The 23,802-nt window shown below is 42.5% G+C and overlaps 1 protein-coding gene across 4 annotated transcripts in view; it reads right to left on the reverse strand.

Annotated features, from left to right (window-relative positions):
- TPK1 (thiamin pyrophosphokinase 1) overlaps window positions 1-23,802 on the reverse strand; it is a 314,750-nt gene that overhangs the window by 155,747 nt on the left and 135,201 nt on the right. For all 4 annotated transcript variants that reach the window (XM_080386111.1, XM_080386108.1, XM_080386110.1 and 1 more), the window contains one exon: window positions 7,914-7,986. In XM_080386111.1, coding sequence (XP_080242237.1) covers window positions 7,914-7,986 — 73 coding nt within the window. The remainder of the gene's footprint in view (window positions 1-7,913; window positions 7,987-23,802) is intronic.

Consider the following 23,802-nt stretch of genomic DNA (forward strand, 5'->3'; position numbering starts at 1 on the left):
TCCTCAGGCCATAACCAATGAAAAGGAGAAATAAATCTCATACTGCAACATAATATTAAACTGAAATTGGATGCAAGACTAAAATACCACCAGCATCATTTTTGTTATACGGTGCACTGTTTTCTTGCATATTCTACTGTCAAGCAGCTGGGTATCAGCTAAGGCACTTGTGAGAAGAAAGAAAACAACTCATAACCTGCAAACTGTCATCTCGAACCTAAGCAAAAGAAAGACAAACCACCTCTAATAAAAGTTTGATCTCTTAATTTCTATACACTGTCTCCCAAAGCTACATAACAAGCAGCAAAATACTGCAAAGGAAAACAGAGTAGCACTTTTTTTTAAGGAATGAGAACTCGGTCAAAATTGCATTCTCTATCCTCCTAGATAAATTCAGGCCTGACTCAGGTCCTAATAAATGTACACAGCAACTCCAGACGACCTCAAAACTCACCGCATCTCCAGGATACTACAATGATCCTACAACACAAGACTTAGCTGTTTCTTCAGGTTCAAAAAGAGTGATGTGCCACTCCAGGAGATAATACAAAAAACATAACACACAGAACAAACATTACTTAAAAAGAGGCAGGGCTGTATAACTGAATTTGTTTCATCCTGTTGCTGGTTTTGGAGTTGTTTGCTTTGGTTTTGTTTTTTTCTTTCTTCACAAATCTCATCTGCATTTAAACAGATATATTGCTTTCTGGAAACTGCTACCTTGGTGAAAGTGTAAGAGTGATATTATGAACTGGACAGAGACTTCTCTTGGTTCTGTTTTTCATCAGCACATAAGAACAGGACTGAGCAAGCCCAGAGTCCTGAAATCCTTTGCTTTACGGAAGACTCTTTTCAACAGGACTCCCCAGCCATTATACGTACATTAATTAACTCAGCAGGGCACAGAACATCTGTACAGGCTGGACACAATTTTAGGAGAAGTTTGACAGCGTATGCAATGTCCCATTGGTTTGCCTGCACACATACACAGAGAGCTCCCTGCGTACCTACAGAAATGCTGGGCAGAATCATACCAATGGAATCAGAACAGGAGTGAGAAGATGATTAAAGGATGTTCATCCACCCACATCACAAAATAAAAATTCAGGAGAATCAAATGTGACTATCAAAAATCAAGCTCAAAGCCAAAGTAACACCCAAGAGACAGATTTTTTCCACTGTAAACACTTAAACTGAGGAATATATTGCCAAGGTTTTTCTGTGGATGCTTGCAGTTTCATGTATATAGTTTGAAGAAAAGGTGTAGACTAATTTTGGAAAAAATTAAATCAATCTGTGAAGTGATTAAACACAAAGATACCACCTCTGACTTAGGAAATCTTTAAGCCATATATTAGTGGGAGATGAAAAGGCGTATCGAAGAAGCATCACTGTGCATACACACGCTTTCAATGGTATTCTGTACCATCTCAGCTAAGACCAGACACTGGCTGCATGGAACCCCTGGTCTGACCCAGTGTGACTGTGTGTCATGTTCACCTTTCCAAGAGTGCCACCGAGCACAGGATCTCTTACAAATTTATGACATTTCTGGAACATTATGCTATTGCTTTTGTTTGGCATGAATAAGAAACCCACATAACCCAAACCACCTACACAACTCACTTGGCTACACGATCTTGACAAGATCTTCAATGTACTATTCAAGATTGGAACCATTTTATGAAAGCTCCCATCGAGTAATTACAGAACTAAGACATACAGAAAGCTTCCAGTCCAAACTGCATATACAGTCCTATTCAGTTTGAGCTATTCACAACAGGACCATCCCAGCCCTATAAATCATTTTCCCTTGATGAACCTCTATCTTTATTAAAACAGTGAGGCTCTTTCAGTGAATGTACATCAGTAGAAAAAAAATTACAACTTGATTGTAAGACCAGGCGCCACTGGGCACCCTCAACACATCAGAAGCTGAACTGGGATTGGCACAGCACTTTTTAGAGTTGTCAGAGATGCCTTCAGCAGGACACATGAAAGGGGTTGCATGAAAGCTTAAGGCATGATTGTCAGGTAGGAGTAGCCTGTTCAACAGCAGTGTTTCAGATCCACCTACACAAATTTTACAGCTCCTTTTGAAACCTTAAAAACTCTCACAAAGGAATCAGGCCCTAAAACGAATCGTGTTTTTCCTGGAAAAATTTTCAGTCTAACAACACTGCTTTAAATGAGTCAAGCTTCTTAAAGTCCCATTCTGTATCAAAAACTACTTTCAGAAAAAAAAAAAAAACAACATTTAGGTATGAAAGGTAAATTTTAAGTCGCAGAAAAAGTCAATGGTTTTGCACGTATTTAAATTGTAATAATACAACTGAGAGAAATCAGTTAACAATGTGAATTACTAAAGTTATTCAAAACTTTGGGCTCAGAAAGCAAGCAGGGAATATGACAATAAAATACACAGTTTATCAAGAAAGTGTAGAAATTAGATGTACAAGTACTACTTCAATGCTACAAATACATTTTGTAAATCTAATTATAGGAGCATCGTCACAGAACAAAAAGACAATACCCACACCACACCTATTAAGCAGTTCTACAGCCTTGATAACCATTAAACCCTGGAAGCGTAATAGAAAAAGGAAAGGGAAAGTGCTACAGCTGCAGAACTGCCTGGAAAAATAAGTAGCTGTATGTGGCTTAAAAAGAAAAGAGAATAGGAAAAACAGTGAACTTGTAAATAACTTTACAGCATTTAATTACAGATCTGAAGCAGAGCCTGCTAAGTCTACAGAAGCCCTTTATAGCACATGAAGTTTGCTCAGCAGAAAAACCAAACTAGATTTTTAATAAATAGTGTAATCTGGATTTCAAAGGGCACTGGATTCAACCTCCTGCTTCTAGGCATAAGTACAGATTTGGTGTAATTTTAGATAATGACTTTGGTCTCAAAGCTTCAGAAACTAAGCCTTGTTTGAGGCATAACAATACAAATGGCTGCTTTAACTTCAAAGTAATGTCTAAAAGGTTTCAATAATAGAAACATTCAGCAAAAGCAAGAAACAGATGAAACTGCAATGACAGAAATATCACAAGTCGTCCCTGCTTTGTCCAGTGTCATTTCCAATGCACTCCAGACTACACAGGGAAAGACTGCCACTGCAATTATTATGGGATCATATGAGCATGCATATTTATAATAAAAGAACAAAAACTCTTCTCAATACCTAACAATGACAGAAGATATATGGAATAAAGAATATTGACTTGTTAGTCTTTATAGTTCCTTTACAGTGCAATATGATTTAAAAAGGAAAATTTAAACATGATACTCCATTTCCAGTTGTGGCGCAGTGTTATCCAGTTTTAACATTACTTAACACTTCAAGAAATGGGGGAAATACTGATTTTTTAAATATAAAGAATAGAAGACTACAAGTACCTACTTGACAAGCCAAAGAAGCAAACCCAAGACTGCAGGAAATAAAGAGCTGAATAACCTCTGATGTATGCTTACTTATCCTCTCCCAAAAGCCTAACACACCTAAGCCGTCACTTACACATCCCACTCATAAGCCTATTACTTTCCAACAAAACTGAAAAAAAAGCACTTTGGCCTTTAGATCTCTTCATTAACTATGTCATGCCACACCTATCAGAGAAAAAATGGATTTATTCGCTTCGTGTTTGTGAACTTTAGTTAAGTAAGGTTCCCCGACACAATGGTGATAACCCTCCTTAAGGGAAAATGGAAACACTTATCACATAATCCTTGCTCAACTGAAAATGCCAGAGGAATTGGCTTAAAGATATTCCTTCCAGTAAAAAACCTTTGGCTTTGGGAATCTGTATGTCGTGTTTCCTGTAGTGGCATATATCTGTTCTTGCTATCGTCACTTAAATGAGATAGAGAACCTTCCAAGCCTAGCAGCAACATCCTGGCGTGAAGCTGTCCTTGCTTCATGATGATGATGCAACTGCTTATAGACAATACCTTACAGAACCATAATTCGTTTCACACACTGAGCTTAATACTCCCCCTTCTTACTCAGCACTGCACTAGGCTGTCTTTGACAAACACTTGTAAATGAGTATGTTTTATAACTCAATAATTAACGTCCATAAGCTTTACTATGAAAAAGTAGCTCCTCTTAACCAGTGGTGTGCTATCTTCAGATAGGCAAAAATAGTCATGATGTTTTAATTTCTGTCAATACGGGTAGCTTCTATTAAGAGAAAGGAAAAAATAAGTAATAAAGTTCACGGGCACTCCATTGTAAATATAATACGTAACAGAACTATCAAGCATGTTTCTAAAAAGCACAGACAAACTTACCTTCAGCTTCAAAAACACAAAGAAAAAAATAAAAAAGAATCACTTTAATTCTAGGTATAAATTAAATCATCACATTTTCCCCATCCCACACAATTGTCTTGAGCTGCTGACAGACTAGGGTTAGTAATGACTTAAGAGTGTAGCTATAGCTTTAGCTTCCAAATTCAGACTTTCCATGGAGAGTATTTTACACTGTAGTGTAGATGTTAATTTTTTGGTGCCCCTTGGTTTTTTCCATGTGTACCTAAATGTAACTTATCCCCAGATGTTACACAAAGGAACCTCCAGCTCCTCCACCACAGCTTGCCCTTCCCTTCACCTGGCACATGAATCTACAGCAACCCATTCAAACTTAAGCGACAGAAAAGTTGGCTTGACTATTCCCTGTACATCACAGATAAAGGCAGATGGGAGTGCAGAGGGTGAATACCTCTCAGCGCTTGCTGCTTGTTTCACTTTCCTTCATATTCACTCCATGCATGTGACAGCTTCTCATTTCTGCTGGCCGTAATGAATTACTCTGTTATACACATACAAAGGAATGCAGACACAAACACCACCATCACCCCCTGCCCATTTCCTTGCAGGTCACAGCAATATTACAGCCAGACCAGCAGAGCTTTTGACTTACCCCACATAGGTGCCTTCAAAAAGCGTCACCTTTCCTTTGTGTAACATCTGGGGATAAATTACATTTTAGGTACACATGGAAAAAACCAAGGGGCACCAAGAAATTCAAATCTACACTACAGTGTAAAATACTCTCCGTAGAAAGTCTGAATTTGGAAGCTAAAGCTATAGCTACACTCTAAGTCATTACTAACCCGAGTCTGGCAGCAGCTCAAGACAACTGCATGGGATGGGGAAAATTCAGGCAGGACAGCCTGCTGCCTGGTGGAATGGGAAAGGTGGCTTGGCAGCAAATGGAGCAGAAATGTTAGGAACGCTGACAGAATATTCTTATTTGGTGCTGATGACCTAATGCTTACCTAGATGCACATTTCAAAGGAAAAACAAGTATTTTGTTGCCTGAAGGTAACATGTTCAACTTCAGAGAAGCCCAGCTAACTAATGACATTCTTGGTACTGACGTAGGCAATTGAAATGGAGAAATAGCACATGACAAATGTACGTGCTTGCATGTAATTCTGTGTGGTAGGAATAGTTCAGGCTTCCCAGTCAAGCAAGGGTGACGATTTGAAAGCAAGACTGGGGAAGGGGAAGGCTGCAGGTGTATGCAAATGTCAAAGTTATTTGCAACCAATATTGAAAGCTAACATGCAAAAGGGCTTTATTTTGTGCAGGGCAACACCAACCAGTTATTAGCAGGTGGGATGACTGTGGATTCTCATCCACTTGCTTACTGAAAACAGCAACATCACATCAGCCTAAGCTTTACTACTACAGTTCTTCCATTTTCCTATTCATAACCATCAACAACTGATAAAAGAGAAATGCTTGAAACAATACAGCGATATTATCTCCTGATAATGGCTTACCCGGTCCTTGGGTGCAATCTGCAGGCGGGTGAGGGAGTGCTTTGGTGAGGGAGGAAGGACAGCGCAGGAAGCCACCCTAAGTCCCAACGTGACGCCACGCTTCCCCAAGCCAGTGGCCCTGCACCCATCTACTCACCTGAGGCTCTCTCACAGCCTGTTTAAGCAGTCCTAACCTATTTTGGGTCATCAACACAGAGCACATTGCCAAATGACAGTGACTGAAAATCGCCTGGAGTACAAAGGGTGCTTTACTGGGCAAGATACTTTACAAGAAAAGCAGCATACCTCTCTCTCCAAATTCTGTAGTTTACTACATTATTTTCTCAAGACTTCTTAAGATACTCACCCATATTTACCATTCTAATTTTCCGACTACACAAGTTTAATTTAAAAAAGAAAAAAAAAAAAAAAAATTTTTTTCCTACCATGTACACCCAAACTTAAAATTCTAAACTTAAACTGTGTTTCCCTCAGTCATGTGCAAGGACACCAGGCAAGGAATATGTAGGCTAGATTATACCCTTTGGTACACCTTTAAAATCCTGATGAAACACTGCTTTCTTTACAGCCTACCAGTCCAGCACTTGCATGGGTATATCAACTCCGCACGAAGCAGAAGGTTCACTGCGCTTTCACAGAGAAGATGTAAACTGCACATCAAAGTCAGATACGATGGAGCTGACAAAAGGGATGCAGTGGCCAGAAGAGTAATCCCCATGAAAAAGTGTAATACCAGTTTAGCTCTGCCTATCCCTTCCCCTATTCTACTGTATTCCTCCCCCTCCTGCCTCTTCCCCCTCCCCTCTCTCTGTCCAGCCACCCTTAACCTGCATTCTCTAGTAGGACTCACCTACCTACAAACACACAGTTTATATAAGCATTAACGCCACCGTCTGTGCTGAACAGAGCCATGCAGTTTCCCCATTAACTCACAGGTCATGAATTTCCAGGCTGTGATGAACAGCATTAATCCAAAGCTTTTTATTTTATTTTCACTTCCCCAGCTGTAACCCAAAGCTTCCCGAGCATTTTTCTTGAGCTGTTCTCCCAGGATGGACGGCCATTCCACACTTCTCCCTTCCAAACAAATGAGGTAGAACAACCCACAGTCCTCAAGAGAGGGACTAAACCCCACTCCTACACACTCCTCGAGCCCTCCCTGCACTGTTTGAAACCTTTTGTTCTAACCATTTGATCCCGAGTCCATCGGGGAAGATTTTTAGGCAAATTTCAGCCTCACACATTAAATTAGCAGCAGACGTATCACGGAACTTTGAGTCCTGCAGTTCACAAGGATCAAACGCTTCCTGCTCTCGCAGGTTAAGCCTACTGCAAAGGTGTGCTGGCACTCCGAGTCAAACTCTGGATTCACAAAACCTGCTGTCCAAGGCATGAGGGTAAAGCACTACGCTCAGCACAGGCAAGCAGGTGGAGCATCAAATACCAAATAGTCAGCTAAAGGCAAAACTTTGAGCCCTAAGACCTAAGAAATGCGAGTTTACATTCATGTTGCTCACTAGAAACACGGTGGCTACACTGGGAATAAATTAATGTATACAGGAATTTGTCCAAAAACCCATTAAGGAGGGCACTCCTGTAGTGAAGTAGAAGTAGTCGGGGCGTAATTCAATGCTTCAGTGGGTGGTGAAAAAGGCAGATGTCTCCATCTGCAGCTTCCTGCTAAAAAGGTAAAGTCGTATCATGCAAAAATCACACAGAGAAACTCACTCTAGAAAGTCCATGGGTGCCAGCCATACGGGCATCATGGGACATAAATCTTTATTGCTCTGTATCTCACCAAGCAAAAAAAGTCACAGATTTTTCAGGAAGTTTTACCCTAGTTTCTAGTTGCTATAAACTCCAGCAAAGTACAAGCTACGTCTTGAGCTGGTGCTATGACTACGCAGGACTCGGGCAGTACCGCACCTCCCGTGTTTACTGTAAGCATTAGTAGGGTGCCAGGCAGAGCACAAAATCTGAGCTTGGAAGGTGCCTCACAACTGAAGCCTCAAAGAAACCAATGGAGCCAGAATCACTTAATGACCAATGGGGACACTAATGGGGTGGATCCTACAATGCTCTACCACACACAAACTCATCAAAGAGATTTAATTTACCTTGACCTTGTAGTACTCCTTGACTTCAGGCTGAATGGAATCAAAATCACCGCTGATGTAATCAGGCAAGAAGCTGAAAGGAAAGCAATGAGCAGTGAAATGAAAAATTAATCCATCTTACTACATTTAATATTTATTTTCTCAAGAGCACTAAGGGGTACAAGCATTAATCTCTCAAGGGAATAAAAGTTATTTAAAAGCACGTTAAAACAAGGGTTGATATGAGGTGACACTAAATAGGGTAACAGACAAACTAAATCTGGTAAATCAAATGTCCCTTCTTTGCTGAAGGAGCTTTACATTGCTTTGATGCTTAACACACCTCCCTGGGTCAGCAAAGCAAGACTTGGATCTACACAGTTCTAGAAAGAGAACTCTCAAACATCTTTCGAAGTATCATTCAGTCAGCAAAGTATTTGAAGAAGTATATCCGAGTGCTGTACATCAAGCCTCAGAGGGTATCATTTATCAGAAAATGATGATGATGCTGCTTCTTGGACAGCTGGCATGCCACAAATGTTCCACAGATTTGTATTTTAGTTGTTACTGATGTCATCTGGTTTCTGCTCTTCTTGATTATTAAAAATACTCCCCCACAAAAACCAGAAACCAAGTACTCAGTGATTTTTAAGTCACATCTTGGATGTACAAAACGTGTATTAACTTGAATTAAATCCCAACCATCATTTTACAGTAACACTGCTGCAAAACTCACAGAAATAACGTTGTGATATTTATCTTAACCTGCTTCTTGTAGAGCAGAATGCTTCAAAATATTTACTGCATAAATTCTTACCAAATTTATAATGAAACATCAACTGCCTTACAGAAAGAATAGTTTAGGAGATTTTTTTGGAAAAAAACAAAACCAAAAACAAAACCCGGAAAGATCCACCACAAAGAGAAATACAGCTTTCCATCTGGCACAAATCGGAGTTTAAAGCAGCAGCTAAGAAGACAGGTGAAAGTGTGGCCACTGCTTCAACAGATAAGGCTGAATTGAGTTTTGAAATTAAAGCTGTGATTTCGGTGTTTTCTAACAGATTAAACACAGAGCTTCTCTTTTCCAAGGTTACTACACTTTACAAGGGGTGTGACGGTTCATCAGCAAATTAGCATACAGCTCAAGCTGAGTTACGAGGAATTGGGCAAAGAATACTGGGACATATTTTTCTTCTGCATGATTTTAGAAGAATGCTGCAGGGTCTACAAACATCAGTAAAACTTTTAAAAACCTCACATTCTGGCACCGTTCAAAGATTTCAAGTGGTCACTGGCCACCATTTCCTTTGAAAACCAAAAGCTGCTCCAGCAGAATCCGATAAGCACAATTGTTGTGTTAGTTCACAAGCAATGATGGCATTTCAAATTCCCTGCTCTCTGCTGTTACTGAGGCTGTTATAAAAGGATATGTCCTAAAAATAATCTTTCCAAACGTGATTCTCCCACACTCAGAGCGGGGGGAAGGGCAGTCCCTTCTGCGTTGGGTTTTATTGAGGAGGCAGAAACCAGCTAAAAGAAATGCAAACGCTCCAGTACTCTACTTCATACACCCAAGACAGTATAGCTCAAAACCAGCAAAAACTAAACAGAAAATTAGATTTGCTCCTTTGTCGAGATCAACCTTTTCAACATACAAAAAAATATTGCATTTTCAAAATTGAGATTTTAATTTGCTGCCTTTGTACCTTTCCACAAGTTTCCCAACTAAATATTTACTCAATACAGCAAGCCTAAAAAACCTACAGGTATTCTCTTTCCATTCATTATTTTCCTTTCATTTCTTTCTGATTGAAACAAAGACGTTAAGAGGAAGCTTGCTCTAGGTGTCCCAGTGGTGGCCCTGACTGCAAGCCCCAGCAGTGTCCCAGCCGGCTGGGCAGGAGGAGCCACAGCCCAGCTGCCACGGCCAGCCCGGGTGGGACCACACAGGCATCCGCTCTGATTAAAAAGCTGATCTCCTGAAGTTGTTTATCTTACTGAAATGCAGTCCGTAAGTCCAAAAGTGTCTTTGTCATTTTTTTTTTCCTTTTTTTTTTGCTACAGTAACTACAGACTGCAGTGCTTTTAAATCACAGAATCATGTAGAATAATGGAATGGGTTGGGTTGGAAGGGACCTTAAAGATCATCAGGTCCAGCCTGCTGCCACAGGCAGGGACACCGGCCACCAGCCCAGGCTGCTCCCAGCCCAGTCCAGCCTGGCCTTGGGCACTGCCAGGGATGGGGCACCCACAGCTGCTCTGGGCAGCCTGTGCCCACGCCTCGCCGCCCCCATGGGAAGGAGTTTCTTCCTTACAGCTACTCTAAATCTCCCCTCTTCCAGTTTAAGGGCACTAACCCTTGTCCTATCACTACAGGCCTCTGGAAAAAGCCCCTCTCCAGGTTTCTTGTCGGCCCCTTTAGGTACTGGCAGGCTGCTGTATGGTCTCCTCGGAGCCTTCTCTTCCCCAGGCTGAACAGCCCCAACCCTCTCAGCCTGTCCCCACAGCAGAGGGGCTCCAGCCCTCTGAGCATCTGTGTGCCCCTCCTCCGGGCTCGCTCCAACAGGCCCATGTCTGGGGCCCCCAGAGCTGGATGCAGCACCATAGGGGGGGGTCTCATGAGAGCAGAGCGGGAGAATCACCTCCCTCAACCTGCTGGTCGCGCTGCTTTTGATGCAGCTCACTTCTCCCGAGCATTTCAAGAAGCATAACTGGGAGCAGAATTAGCCAAAAAAGTATATTCTCAGAATCAAATGCACCTGCACAGGTTTTGCTCTCATCCCAAATAAAACCATATCCATGACAAAAGCTAGCTGAAGTTCTGTCTGAATTTTTTACAAGCAAAAGAAACACGAATCTCAGTTGCTCCTCTGACACGCTCTGTCAGGGCTCCTGGCCATGCTGCCTGAATGCATCTCCTCTGTCAGGAAACATGTTTCAAACGACCCCTCTGAATTGTTCACTTGTAGCCACCACAAAGCCAGAAGTGACTAACAGAGAATAATGAATTGTGGCTGGGAACTTCAAAATTGCAAAAAGTCTAAGCCTCACATGAAGGTACATGAAGAGAAGAGTTCTTTCCTCTCTTCTCCTTCAATATTATAAACACCAGAAACAAGGAAAATTCAGAAAGTCACTCCTATGAACAAAAAAAATAAAATCCATCATGAATAAATCTTGACTTCTACTGTCTGCCTCACAAACATCATAAAATGTTTTAGCTTTATCTTTGGAGGACGGCTGCTCTTTGTAGCTTGCTGACTACACGGACCCGCAAGAGCAACCCAACATTCAGTCAAGAGCCAAAAGCTGCACTGGACTTGGTCCTCCTGAATTCTGCAGAATAAACTGGTTGATTCAGGGGAGCAGAACTGAGTCAAAGCTCTTCTCCAATTCATACAAGTAGAGAACAGCCATCATGTGAGAAGTTGTCCCAGCCTGACTAACTTCAGCGCTAGCTGACACAGAACAAGGGGAAATAGTTGAGAGGAAACATATATGGAAAACCCCCTCATACTAAAGTAATTTAAGAATATTTTGTAATAGTTGGATTTCACTTGTTTGCTTTGGAATAGTTTCATATTTACCACAGAGGACAGACTAACCCAGGAGAACAGGCTCTGCAGAATCACATCTCAAACTTACTACTATGTGAGCAGAGAAAATTCTGTCAGAAAAACGTAACAAGAAAGGCCCCTCCATAAGATTTAAAATCGCTGCCCTTATTTAAAGTACAGATTAAAAATAGGTATTATATTAGTCTAACCCATGATTTCCTACCCTCTGACCTCAAATTCATGAATAATTCCTATTCTGTAGCATAACCGTATTGAAGATGACATTATTTCAGTGACATATATGGCACATATCCTTTAGCAAAGGAGGTTATCTTCTTGCCCATGATGGCAAAAGATGTCTTTAATTCCTTTTCAAAGTGCAATTTAAAATTTTAATTTCTAAACAGTCCAGATGATGCAGCCTACTGGGTTTCAGAACCATGTTTTACCAGTCTTATTAGCTATTAATTATCACTATGCAGATAAGGTCATGACCAGCTCAGCTGGCTTGATTCTCTGCTGCTTCACACTGACATTGATCAGGAGTGAGCCAACTCCTCAGTCCTAATAGGGCTAAGAGTATAAAATTCCTGTGAGATCAGTCTAATCTACCCAGCCTTTTCTAGAGCTGTCAAGCAGCAAAACGCCATGCACTGCGCAATACAAAAATCCCCAGAGCCTTTGGGCCAGCCAGAGGTTTTCTTTCTCTTCTCATTCTCTTTCCTTTTTTTGGGGATGAGGGTTCGGTTGGGTTGTTTGGTGGTTGTTTTTTTTTTTTTTTTTTGGTTTGTTTTTTTTTTTCCCCTGTAGTATTTCTTTTCTTTGTTGTTTTGGTTTTTGTTCTCATCGGAGTATTTTAGAGCTACACAGAATCCATCTAAAATGAGTATGGTGTCAGGAGGGCCAGGATTGCTTTCAGATAAGGACCTGAAGGCACTTCCGTAGCAGCCTGCTTATGTTTCATGTATATAATATTAAAAAAAAAAAACCAACAAACGAACAAAAACCAAACACAAAACCTCCCAGAGTTTCAATATGAAACCTTTAACTAGCTTACCAAGGAAAAACAGCACTATTTCTGAGCAGTTTTGAGGTGGATCCCAGCTAGGGGATTTATCCAAATTGGATAAAAGCTGAATGTTTCCTGAACAGCTTTATGAACTCCCATGACGTTGAGCTGGAGAGCAGGAAAAAAATAGATTCCAGAACGTTTGCCATAGTTTCAAGATACACTAATGAAATATTAGTCACCAGTATGATAAAACAGTAATCGACTCCTACCATAGACACAGATTACAAAATAAATATAAGGTACTTAAACTCTGAGGTCCTCATGCTAAGTAAGCACAACTATGCCTCGTTTGCCTTTAAGAAACGCATCTAATGGATACAGCTTAATTCAAGAAGCAATTTTTTTTTAAATAATCAACACTAATGAACAAGGTATTAAATTTAAAACATCAGAATACTTGGCTTTTTATTCACTCACTTTGAGAATTCAGTCTGGAGTTGTAAATATGGCTTTTTATATAGTTATGAAAAGGAAAAAAAAACCCCACAAACCACAACAAAACCAAAAAAACAACACAGCACACCTTAGCAGTTTAAAATAAAAAACCGTGCTGCCTCCTTAAGTAAATTCCTCTGACATAATTGTTCAGTTCTATCATTAATTCAAAGTTACAGTTCCCTAGTACTATTGACTTTTCTTGGGATGTAGCTCCTTTAGCACATAATTGCCTGCAATTAACCTTTTTTAAACAAATGTTAACATCAGAGACATGAATGTTTAAAGGCAGTATCTGTGGTACCCTTTGCTTCCTTCAGTTACAGCACAGAAAACAATCTCATGCAGACAAGCTGTACGTGTCCCTGCTGTATCGTTCCAGGGCACAGAGTGGGCTCCCTGTGCTTTTTTTTTTTCCCTCCTACTAAAAATAAATTTAAAACTGGTGTCTTTTACCTGGAACTAACAGACAGACACAAACTACTTCCCAGCAGAAAAAAATACAGTGAAGATAAAATGCTACAGACTTAACATGAAGCAAAGTCACTGAAATCAGCATAGACTTTTAAAACCATCTAGTACTTGGGAAAACACAAGATAAAGGACTGTAAGTATTACTTCAGGATAAAAATTACGATCATAGTTTTTAAAAAAACCAAACAACCACCAACACAACAAACAAAAATTAATGCCCCCAAATCTGTATTTGCTAAGTGTTGGTGCACTTCCAGCTCGCCCGCCTGACTGTAGGTCTTGACTGGAAGGGTAAGCGAGGGCTGTTCTCATCAGAAAGTTGTTGAGTCTGCTTAAATCTGTCAAAAGCATACTGTTAACTGCTGTGAAGATCAGCGTCTTTTTAACTCTCAGAGACAGGTACAGCACCAGCAGATGCCATTTATATTTTGCCTCAAAGCAGCATATACAGATGACCCATCTAGATGCAAGCAGGGCCATTGCTGGGGAAAGGAGAGATGTTAGATTGCGAGATACATTCAGATTTAATGTCTGTTCAATCTATAAATACCTTCTTGGTACTACCTGCAAGGTTACCACAAGTAAGGGGCACACCTAAAACTCAAAAGCCAAACGCTAAATACCGATGCAATTAACGAACTTCAAACTGACCATAAAGCATTTTGTTTTGGTTCACCTTGAACAGATCACACTAAGGATCCCATAACTTCTTATTATCACCAGGCCTTTAAAAAACAGCTAAAGCACCGTCCTTACCTCCTTCACCCTCTGCTTCTTAATCAAAACTCTCTTGAAATCAGCTAGCTTACTTTTTTGGACTCCATGGTTCACATTCCTGTTATTGCAATCCACAAAGCCTCCCTTCTCCCTGTACAACACGGTGGCATTGACAACAATGCTGTGCTAGTTGCTGGAGGAATTCAGGAAGAAACAACAACCCCAACCCATTTGCCCATGCCTTCTTCAAAGACCTTAACAACCCCTAATGTTCATTAAGCAACTGCTTACACAGAACTTAATTCCTAAACAATATTTTGTACATTACAATAAACCCAGATGAGTTTTAACACAATTTAAAAAAAAAAAGGCGGGGGGGTGGGACACACCCACCCCCAACAGTACTGCAGACCCCAATTTAGCAAAGAAAGTGAGTATATGCATACATTGAGGCATACACAGCAGGTTCACATGCATCTTTGTCAGAGTTCTTGGCACAGAGTGTTACCAAACCTATGGATTAGTCTGGTAGCTTTGTGGTTAAAGGTACCTGGCAAGATCTGGCAGCCTTGGAGAACAGCCTCTTTTCTCCTTACTTTTCAAAAATTTACTGTTAAAGAGCATAAAAGTATTATTTTATTTGCAAATGCTATGATTTAAAGAAAAAGATAAAAGCCTGTGAAGATACGAGAGCAATAACGCATTCATTTATGCTTGCCTGGTATGCAGTGTCACCTTGCAAATAATAAAAAAAGTATCTGAAATAAATTGGAGAATATATTACTCTCAGCTCAAACTACTATGCCAAGCATACATCAGGGGGACATCTTCTGCAGGGGACAGCCAACTCGCTCCCATTATCATTAATGAAAATCAAGCAGCTAATGCTCTGCCTCAAAAGCTTATCCCTCAGTGACAAAGAAAAGTGTTAATGATGGCTAAAACTGTTGCATTTTTCCTTTTAATTGTCAATATTTGAAACCACTCTCCATTTACAATCGATGCACTACAACATAAAGCAATGCTCTGAGATTTAAGAACTGCTCACTTGTTTTCTACCGTGCTGAACACTCTCTGGTGTTCAGGTAAGTACAAGTACTTCAGGAAAACCCCAGTGTGCACAGGACAAGCAACTCCCAGAGACTGCTGCTTCTGTGGCTTCTTTTTTATCGTTTACAGACTGATGCATGGCTTAAAATGAAGGATGCGTGACTGCAATGTTGTCGCCATCACCTCTGAGCCAATTAAAGTTGAAATTGTTCAGCACCTCTCAGAAGAAACTCAGCATCTCACAGGCTCAAACACCACTTCTTGCTGTTGGGTCCTTGGCAAAAAGAATGAAGAAAGGGGTGTGTGTGTTTGTGTGTGTGTGTGTAAGCTGTGAGTTTTCATCCTTGCACAGGGCAGCATGGCTTAGGGTGGCTTATTAATCCACTGCCTGAATAAGCACCAGTGCCTCAGCATGAGCCACTCACGAGCACATGATTTTGAAAGCTGGGGAAGCATAAGTACGCATCCAGAAGCGCCACTCTGGTCTTCTAGGACACCAGGCCAGAGAAAAGGGAGGAGAAGAGCAGCAAGGTAACCACAACTCCCTCAGAGAGGGGAAGGTATCTGGCTAACTGAGAAGATACAGGACGATAAGACACCCAAAACTGTTTTCCCTCTTTTCAAGTCAAAGCAACCGATGGCAGAATTTGCCCTAAAAATTGAGGAGAGACAGCCATTACCTTAGAGAATGGTAAACTGTTCATTATCACCATTTTTGACTGCATGTGAGGAATCAGAGGGGTTGGATCTAAAACTTAGACGAAAGCAGGGACAAAGCACACAAACTGCAATTTAGATACTGGTCTCAAAAAGGCAGCACTAGAAGCCAGAGCCAGCTCAGGGCTTCTTCATGGCATGCCACTTAAGCTGGTTTTGCTGCTACAAAGTGAGAACAAAATTTTTCAAGGCAAGAGAAACAATTTCTCTTCTTTCCCAGACAAGCTAGAAACACACATATTACATTTTTTCCTCCTAATTAGATAGTTATGATGAAACCCTACAGTGTCGCTTGAAAACTCATTATACGGTTTCAAAAGTCAGGTTTGATGGCTAGTATTTTAACTATCTGTCCTTTCTGTCAACTTTCACACCATAACAACACTTAAAAGTCAAGAACAACCAAACAGTTACATGTGCAAGATGTTCACTGGGATTTCACTGCTTCCATAACTCACTCACCCTCACCTGAGTACCTGAAGTACCTGCCCTGAGTTTAGCATTTCTTTATGTACTTCCAAAATCTTCCAAAACATGCAGGAGGGGCTGAATTTGAAGAAGCCCTTTGCTTCTTCAGGGCTTGAAACTGCAGCAAGTAGCTTGTAGTAGAAATCCTTTAGAGCCCTTTCTACACAATGACTCACAAGTACTATGAGAAAAGATTTATCCCCTTACTGAGCAACAGGCAAGGAGCAATCTGCAGGTTTTCAAAAGTCTTAATTATGCTTCTCATGTTTGGTTGTGCATTTTCTTTTCTGATTTCCACATACAGATCATATTATAGATTAATTTTTCTGTTTCATGGCCAGAAAAGAGACACCTTGACACCTATCTATAAGGAGGATGACCAGTCATACAAGGTAAACTGCTACACAAAAATGTATGAAAAGACACCTACACAGAAGACATGAAGCCTTAAGGAGGAAACCAGAACATCTGATGACAATACAACTACTGAAAGACAAAGGTGACTCCCATGTCGTTAATGAAGAGGTCTTCTGTCCTGCTCTCTAACTGCAGACAGAGCAGCAACTGAGCAAACTTCTGACCCTTTGGTTTTTTTGTGAGGATGTGCTTGAGTACCTTAAATATATTAATAAAATCTCTTCAGGTTTTGAGCCCTTACACTAAGGTACATAACATTTTGCAGAGAAGCAATGCACTGAGGATGCTGAAAAACACTTGGGCTACAAAAAGGAACAAAACATATCACTTAATCTTTTTGGGGAATGTAAGCCCACACAGCAAGGACCAGAGAAAAGACACATAACGGCAGGCAACTGTTTGAAGTCTGTTGTCTCTGTACGGCTGAAATTTGGTAAGTCCCTGGGAGACAGAAGTTTTATTAAATCTTTCACTGCTGACCTCTGCGGCAGGTTCTCTGGAACTGACAGCGAACCAGGATACTCTACTGGCATTAACATTTCAAAAGGTACCTGGCACCTCTTCCCCAGCACAGCACAGAAGCATTAATTAGAGAGATAGCAGAAGATAAATGCGCATACAAAATGAGAGTCAGCCTCCACTTGACGCTGAGTAACCTTTACCAAAAAGCATCCTCACTTTCATCAGGCTAACTCAAGGAAGTATTGTCCCATTTCTCCATGATTCAGCAGTACAATGTATGACCCTATTTGTTTTCTGGAACTTGTAATTTCAACATCATCATACTGCAAAGTTTAATAGAAATTCTTTTAAGGTTAGTACTAACTGCAAAAGTGAAAGGTAGGCCTCAGGAGCTCCAAAGGAACTGGTAGAAAAGTGTTTAATATACTAGTTAGTGTCCCTGTCTTCAGTGGGATGGAGCACCACAGCTGGGTCAGGCTTCTGCAGCTGGCAGGGATCCTATGCTAATCCTCGTCCTGCCCTCCTCACAGCGTCACCACTCCTACAGATCCGAAGCACAAGTATGGATATTGTAGTCTGCAAAGCCTGCACATTTACCATTATGAACACATACAAGCAGTTCTCTCTTTCTCAAGTAAGAGAAGAGGCATTCAAACAACCATTTTAGTGAGCAGAGCTGCAATTCAAATGCCTCTGATAAAGCTCTAATTAAAGAATAAAAACCTCTTTTATAAAATCTTGACGTATGGCTGAAAATAAGAAACAAAAAAAAGCTTCAGCTCTCCTGTAAACATAAATCTGCCTTCTGATCATAACCTGATGTACTCAGTTGAAATAGTTTTTCTATCAAGGTTTTATTTGTTCTGTGTTTGAAGAGATAAAGACTGAGGGACTGACAAAACACGTTCATCTAATGAAAAAACATCTCTCTCCTGCTGTTACCTCCCATAAAACTTTTAAACTGCTAAAATGAACAGGTAAGTTTATACCTACGTTCTGCACCTTAATAGACACAAAAAAATGTCTGGTTGACAGTGACTTGCTGGACTTAGGTTTTTATTTCTTTCTGCTGTTCATTAGTGACCAAACCTACACGTAAGGAAACCGGTGGCAGAGCCACCCTGGCCACTATACGGGCCACCTGCTTTCCCTTGCCTCTCCCAAGCACAAGGAAACGTGTTAATCTTGCTGTTAACATCTTCCTTTAGCTTTACTGCAGTCAGATTGCTCCTCCTGGCAGCCAGCATAGCTTCAATGCCTGCCCCCCACCCCCCAAAGAAATGGGCTTTTTAGACATTGGCCATCACCACCACAGGGGAGCTCCTTGCATCTCCCGGGATGACCCAGCTGAAAAGGGGAAGAGCAATGACACAGCCATAGTATTCCATATAAAGGTAGGAAATGCTTCTTAGGAGGAAAAAAAACGGAATTTTGCATTGGCTAAAGTATTGTGCCAAACCTCGAAAGGCCCTTCTTGTTTCTCAGAGCTTCCTTGGTCCCCCAAAAGCACCAGCTCAGAAGGTACAGTCTTCTGGCTTCAGCTACTGCCTAACACTGGAGTAACTCACCAGCAGCTAACTGAGCCAGGAGAACTTAAGAGAAACTGAGAATCTAGTTTATATTAATTATTTCACCATTTAGCCCTCAGCTGCTAAATATTAAAACCACGAAGCAGGCTGTCGCTTCTCCAACATTCTCTCATACCTGTGCAGTGGCTATTGAGGCCACGCTGTCCTCATTTGACCTACCAGTATTTCACTTGCAGCTTATTAAATTTTACCAAGGAAATACTGATCCTAAGCACAACATACAACAGCTATCACAACAATCACAGTACTCTGTGCTGGTTTTCTCTCTGGTACAGACTTAGAAGTCCTAACTCTTGAGAACGAACTAACAGCAAATACATCAAGGCAGCACATTTTTGTGAGAAAGCAAGGTCTGTGAACAAGACATCTACCACTGCAAAGCCTTTGCTATAGAACTCACTAACAAGCATCAGAAACGTGCATCCCACGCTAAAGTCCTTTCTAGGTGCCAGCCCTTCACACCTGCACACAGATGGCCTCACTGGGCACACGTGCGTGGCAGCTCTGTCCCCAGCGCAGGGAAGCTCCACATCGGCTCCCTGTGACAGCAGCACAGCCAACAGGTCAGAACCCACAAGGAGTTCAATGCAAAACTCAGATTCAGAGGGAAATTGATACTTATATTCAGACTTTGTGGCTCAGAAGAGGCTGTAAAATTCATTTGTTACTTTTACTACATTTAAAATTGAACAGGTTTCCAAATAATCTTTACTAAAAAAAAAAAAAAAAAAAAAAAGAAGTAAAAAAGAAAACCACAAAAAAACCCACAAAAACCCAAACACCAAGAAAGTGCAAGAATGGCCAAAAGAAATCAAAAGGACACTGTGAAGGGTCTCCAAGGCTACAAAGAGAACTGGGTTGACTGAAGTGTATATAAACCCGAGCGAGTGTTAAAACAGCTCAGAGATGGGCAGCAGAGTAGTTATGGTAGCAGTGGCTAGGCTTGTTTCCTGGACAATACCAGCTTCAGCTACAATGGCCTTAGCGGTGCTCGAGAAACAAATGTGTGTGTGTGCGCCCACCTCCCGAGCCCATCCTCCAGGCTAGGGTGCTGTAGTGTGTTTTCAGTAAAGCAAGTAGGTACATGCCACAACCACTATTAAGTTGCGGTGGGTTGATGCGGGCTGGGTGCCGGGTGCAGCCGAAGCTGCTGGAGCACTCCCCTGCACAGCTGGGGAGGGGAGAAAATATAACCCAAAGCCTGTGGGTCGGGGTAAGGGCAGGGAGATCGCTCAGGAATCACCATCACGGGCAAAACAGACTCGACTTGGGGAAAAAGAGTTTAATCTATTACCACTCAAATGAGGGCAGGGAAACGACAACTAAAATGAAATCAGAAAGACACCTTCCCCCCACCCCTCCCCCCATCTTCCCAGGCTCAGATTCACTCCCGGTTGCTCTCCCTCCTCCCTCCGTGGAGCAGCACAGGCGGACAGGGACGGGCCAGTCCATCACACCTTCTCCCTGCCGCTCCCTCCTCACACCCTGCCCTGCCCCAGCCCCAGCCTGGGGTCCCTCCCAGGGGACACAGCTCCCCATGAGCTGCCCCAGCTGAGCCCTTCCCAGGGGCTGCAGCTCCCCATGAGCTGCCGCAGCGTGGGCCCCCCTTGGGCGCAGCCCCCCGGGCACAGCCGGGGTCCCCCCTGGGGGCACAGGCCCTGCCCCAGCCCGGGCTCTGCTCCTCAGGGGGCCGCAGGCCCTGCCCGGAGCTGGCCCATCGCGGCTGCCCAGGGGTCACAGCCCCCTGCGGGCACCCCCTGCCCGGGCTGCAGGGGGGAAGCTGATCCCCCGGAGGCTCCCCGGAGGCTGGGGGGCTCTATGGGCCAGGGGAGCCTCTGCTGCGGTGCCTGGAGCCCCCCGGCCCCCTCCTGCCCTGCCCTGGGGGCTGCAGGGCTGCGCCTCACAGTCTGCTCCTCTCTCCCAGCTGCAAGTTGTCACAGATTCCCCCCCCCCTCTTAACTATGTCACCCCGAGGCGCTGCCCCCGCGGCTGGGGGCTCAGCCCTGGCCAGGACACTGGTGGGCACGGGCTCCAAGGGGCACAGGGGAGCTTCCGGCATCTTCTCACAGAAGTCACCTCTGTAGCCCCCCTGCTACCAAACCCTTGCCAGGCAAGCCCTTAACACCCAGCCAGTGATGGAAGCCATCTCCCAAACTCCCACAGCTCCAGCGGGCTGGTGGCATGCACTGGAGGGAGTGCTGGGGGGGAGCCTGAGTCAGCCCGCCGGGTTGTAGCTGCAGCACTTAGTTTACCGTCACTTCCCCATACAGGATTTACAGAGCACAAATGATAGCATTTAGGTAACCACCTACCTGACAGGTATCAAATACAGGCAGGTCAATGTATAGATTTACTGCTTTGACATTCATACATGGCAATCACAGAAAGAACCACACACATGACTGAGGCATGAGAAGCATTGCAAACATACACGTGATACTACAGAGTGCTCTGTCCTCAGTCTTTCTCCTCCCCGACCCTCCTTTCCCTTTTCTTGCCTATGTGGGTTATAAACCCTCTCAGACAGAAAATCCCTCCTTCTGGGTAAGTAGCACATAGTCCAGAGTCCCTGTCTTGGGGTCTGTACAATTAATTTTCTATCAAGTAGAAGAGCTGAAAACAACCTTTTAATGTAAACTCTGGTGCTGGTGGTGCCCTGCTTATTATAAGAAATGCTTAACAATACAGCCCCCCCCTCCCATATCAACTGACATTACTATGATTAAAAATATATTTATAAAGCCCTCAACTGCTATCCAACTATTATTGTCATTACCAGTTCCATTTAATCTTTTATTAAATTTCAACACACTAATTGACTTCTTTTATAGAATCAGAAATAGATCTGAAGGACACAGTTCTACCCATAAATAACACATATGCAGTGATGAGCTCTTATTTAAAAGCCATTCCCTTTATATACGGTGATGGTAGCTCTTCTTGAGGGAAAACACTCAGAGGTCCGAGATCTCTGCTGCTGTGTGTAGCTGTTTACGGTACAGGAAGGGAGAGGAGAGGAGAACTCTGAGCGGATGAAACATTGGAAATGCTCTAGAAGACTGGACACAGAGGAATTGAAAACCAGACACTCTGAATTTAGTGTGCATTGAGATGCTCTAGACCACCATAGGTGACATGATGTAGCGTAACCATCATTAGACATGTCAGTTAACTGAAGAGTGAAGTTCTGGCTGACAGTGTGGCCCATTCCTTCTATGTAAAATTCACTACTTGGTAATTATTATTTTTTTTCTCCACACCCACACATTTTAATACCAGCAGGTCATTAATTCCCAGGTTGATAATTTTTTGAAAAATGTGTAAAGTTGGGAGGAATAGATCCGTCTGCCTGATAATGAGGTAAGGGACCCATATTTTACTGGAATGACACAGAAACTCTCACTGAAGTTACTTTTCCTAATTGTCCTCAGAGAGAAATGGAAAGTACTCCCGAAGACATCAGAGAACTCCATTTCCCTGTAAGCAAACCCATCACCTAAATCCTAGGCTGTGAAATACCTGGTTAAGCTCAGATGCAAAACAAGCCTGCACAGCCAGTTACAGCCAGCCAGCTCGTAACTCACAGGAATTTGTACTTACGTGCCGACAACAAGGCACAAAGATTTTGGACCGTTCCCCCCTCCAAACTCACCCCACACACTCCAGGACTTGCGGCACGCCTGCGCGAGGGAGCAATGGCTGCTGGGGCTCGTGCTGCAGCGCTTTGGGGGGGTCCCACCACCAGTGGTTTTTGCCAATGGCTCCCTAACATCCTAAACCACCCCCCCTCTTACCTAGGTCCGTGACAGAGAAGGGGGGGCGGTGCACAAAGTCCCCCTGCAGAGCTGCGGGGGAGGGGCCCAGCTGGGTCCCAGGCTCGGGAAGGGCGGCTGCAGCATCCATGAGCTGCGGGACAGAAGAGCAACGATTTCTTTTCAGTTGTACTCCCGGCTGGTGTCATTACCTGGAAAGGCTGATGTAAGGTAAAAGGAGCCTCAACTTTTACAGAATTTTTCAAAACGCAGGTTCCTGGATTTGTGCCCACCCTTTGTCTAGCCCAAGGATGAGTATGTATGAGCAGATTTCTCCATCTCTTTCTTTCACAAGGTGGGAAAAACAGTTTACAAAGGCAGCTTTTAGATAAACCAAAAAAAAATAAATAATGAAAATTAATTCTAAAACACAGAAGTAAGGAACGAAAACTACAGCCTACTGGTAACCCATGTGTTTGTCCTCTGGATTCCTATAATATGTTCAGAGTTAAAATTATCCACTCTCCAGAGATAAGACTGGAGCAAGCCAGTGCATGAACGTCCAAATCAGCTGATTTACAAGGGGGAGAGGGAAGGGAATAAAGCAAAAAAACCCAACATTTGGATTGACAACTTGTCTGTGGCCCTGTGCCAAGATCCTGCCTAATACACTTGGAACATGCTGAAATATTAAACCCCAGAAGCACAAGAACTAAAAGGGAAATTTTGATGAGCTCTTAAATGGGGTCATGCGCGCGCCTGTATTTCTGCTGGCGCTATTGGAAGGACTCAAAACTTGCCACTGCTTTTCCAGTGTGAATGTGGCAAAGAAAGCACTTTCCACTCTGATTAAAAATGAGATCCTGAACGGGGAAGGCATCACCCTCCTGATGAAAGCCCTCTTCAGCATATCGGGAATGCTATTAGAGTTCTTGAAACCAGTCCCGAGGTGTATTATGATCACATATATGCATGACAGCGCTGACCACTTAATCCCCCTTCTGTCATAGGCAAGTTGGAGAATAAAAATTACATGGACACCCAAGGGTATTTTATAATAGAATACTAAATAAAATAATAAATTTGCAGATTATTTTGGCTTTGCCTCGTGGTACTGCATTATATACCAAATATTCCTGGCCTCTCAACTCATTACTATTTAATTACAACGCAATACCTTTCTTTCAGACTTAATTA

The sequence above is a fragment of the Falco punctatus genome, assembly GCF_963210335.1.
Source record: "Falco punctatus genome assembly, chromosome: 4".
In the NCBI taxonomy this organism is placed as follows: domain Eukaryota; kingdom Metazoa; phylum Chordata; class Aves; order Falconiformes; family Falconidae; genus Falco; species Falco punctatus.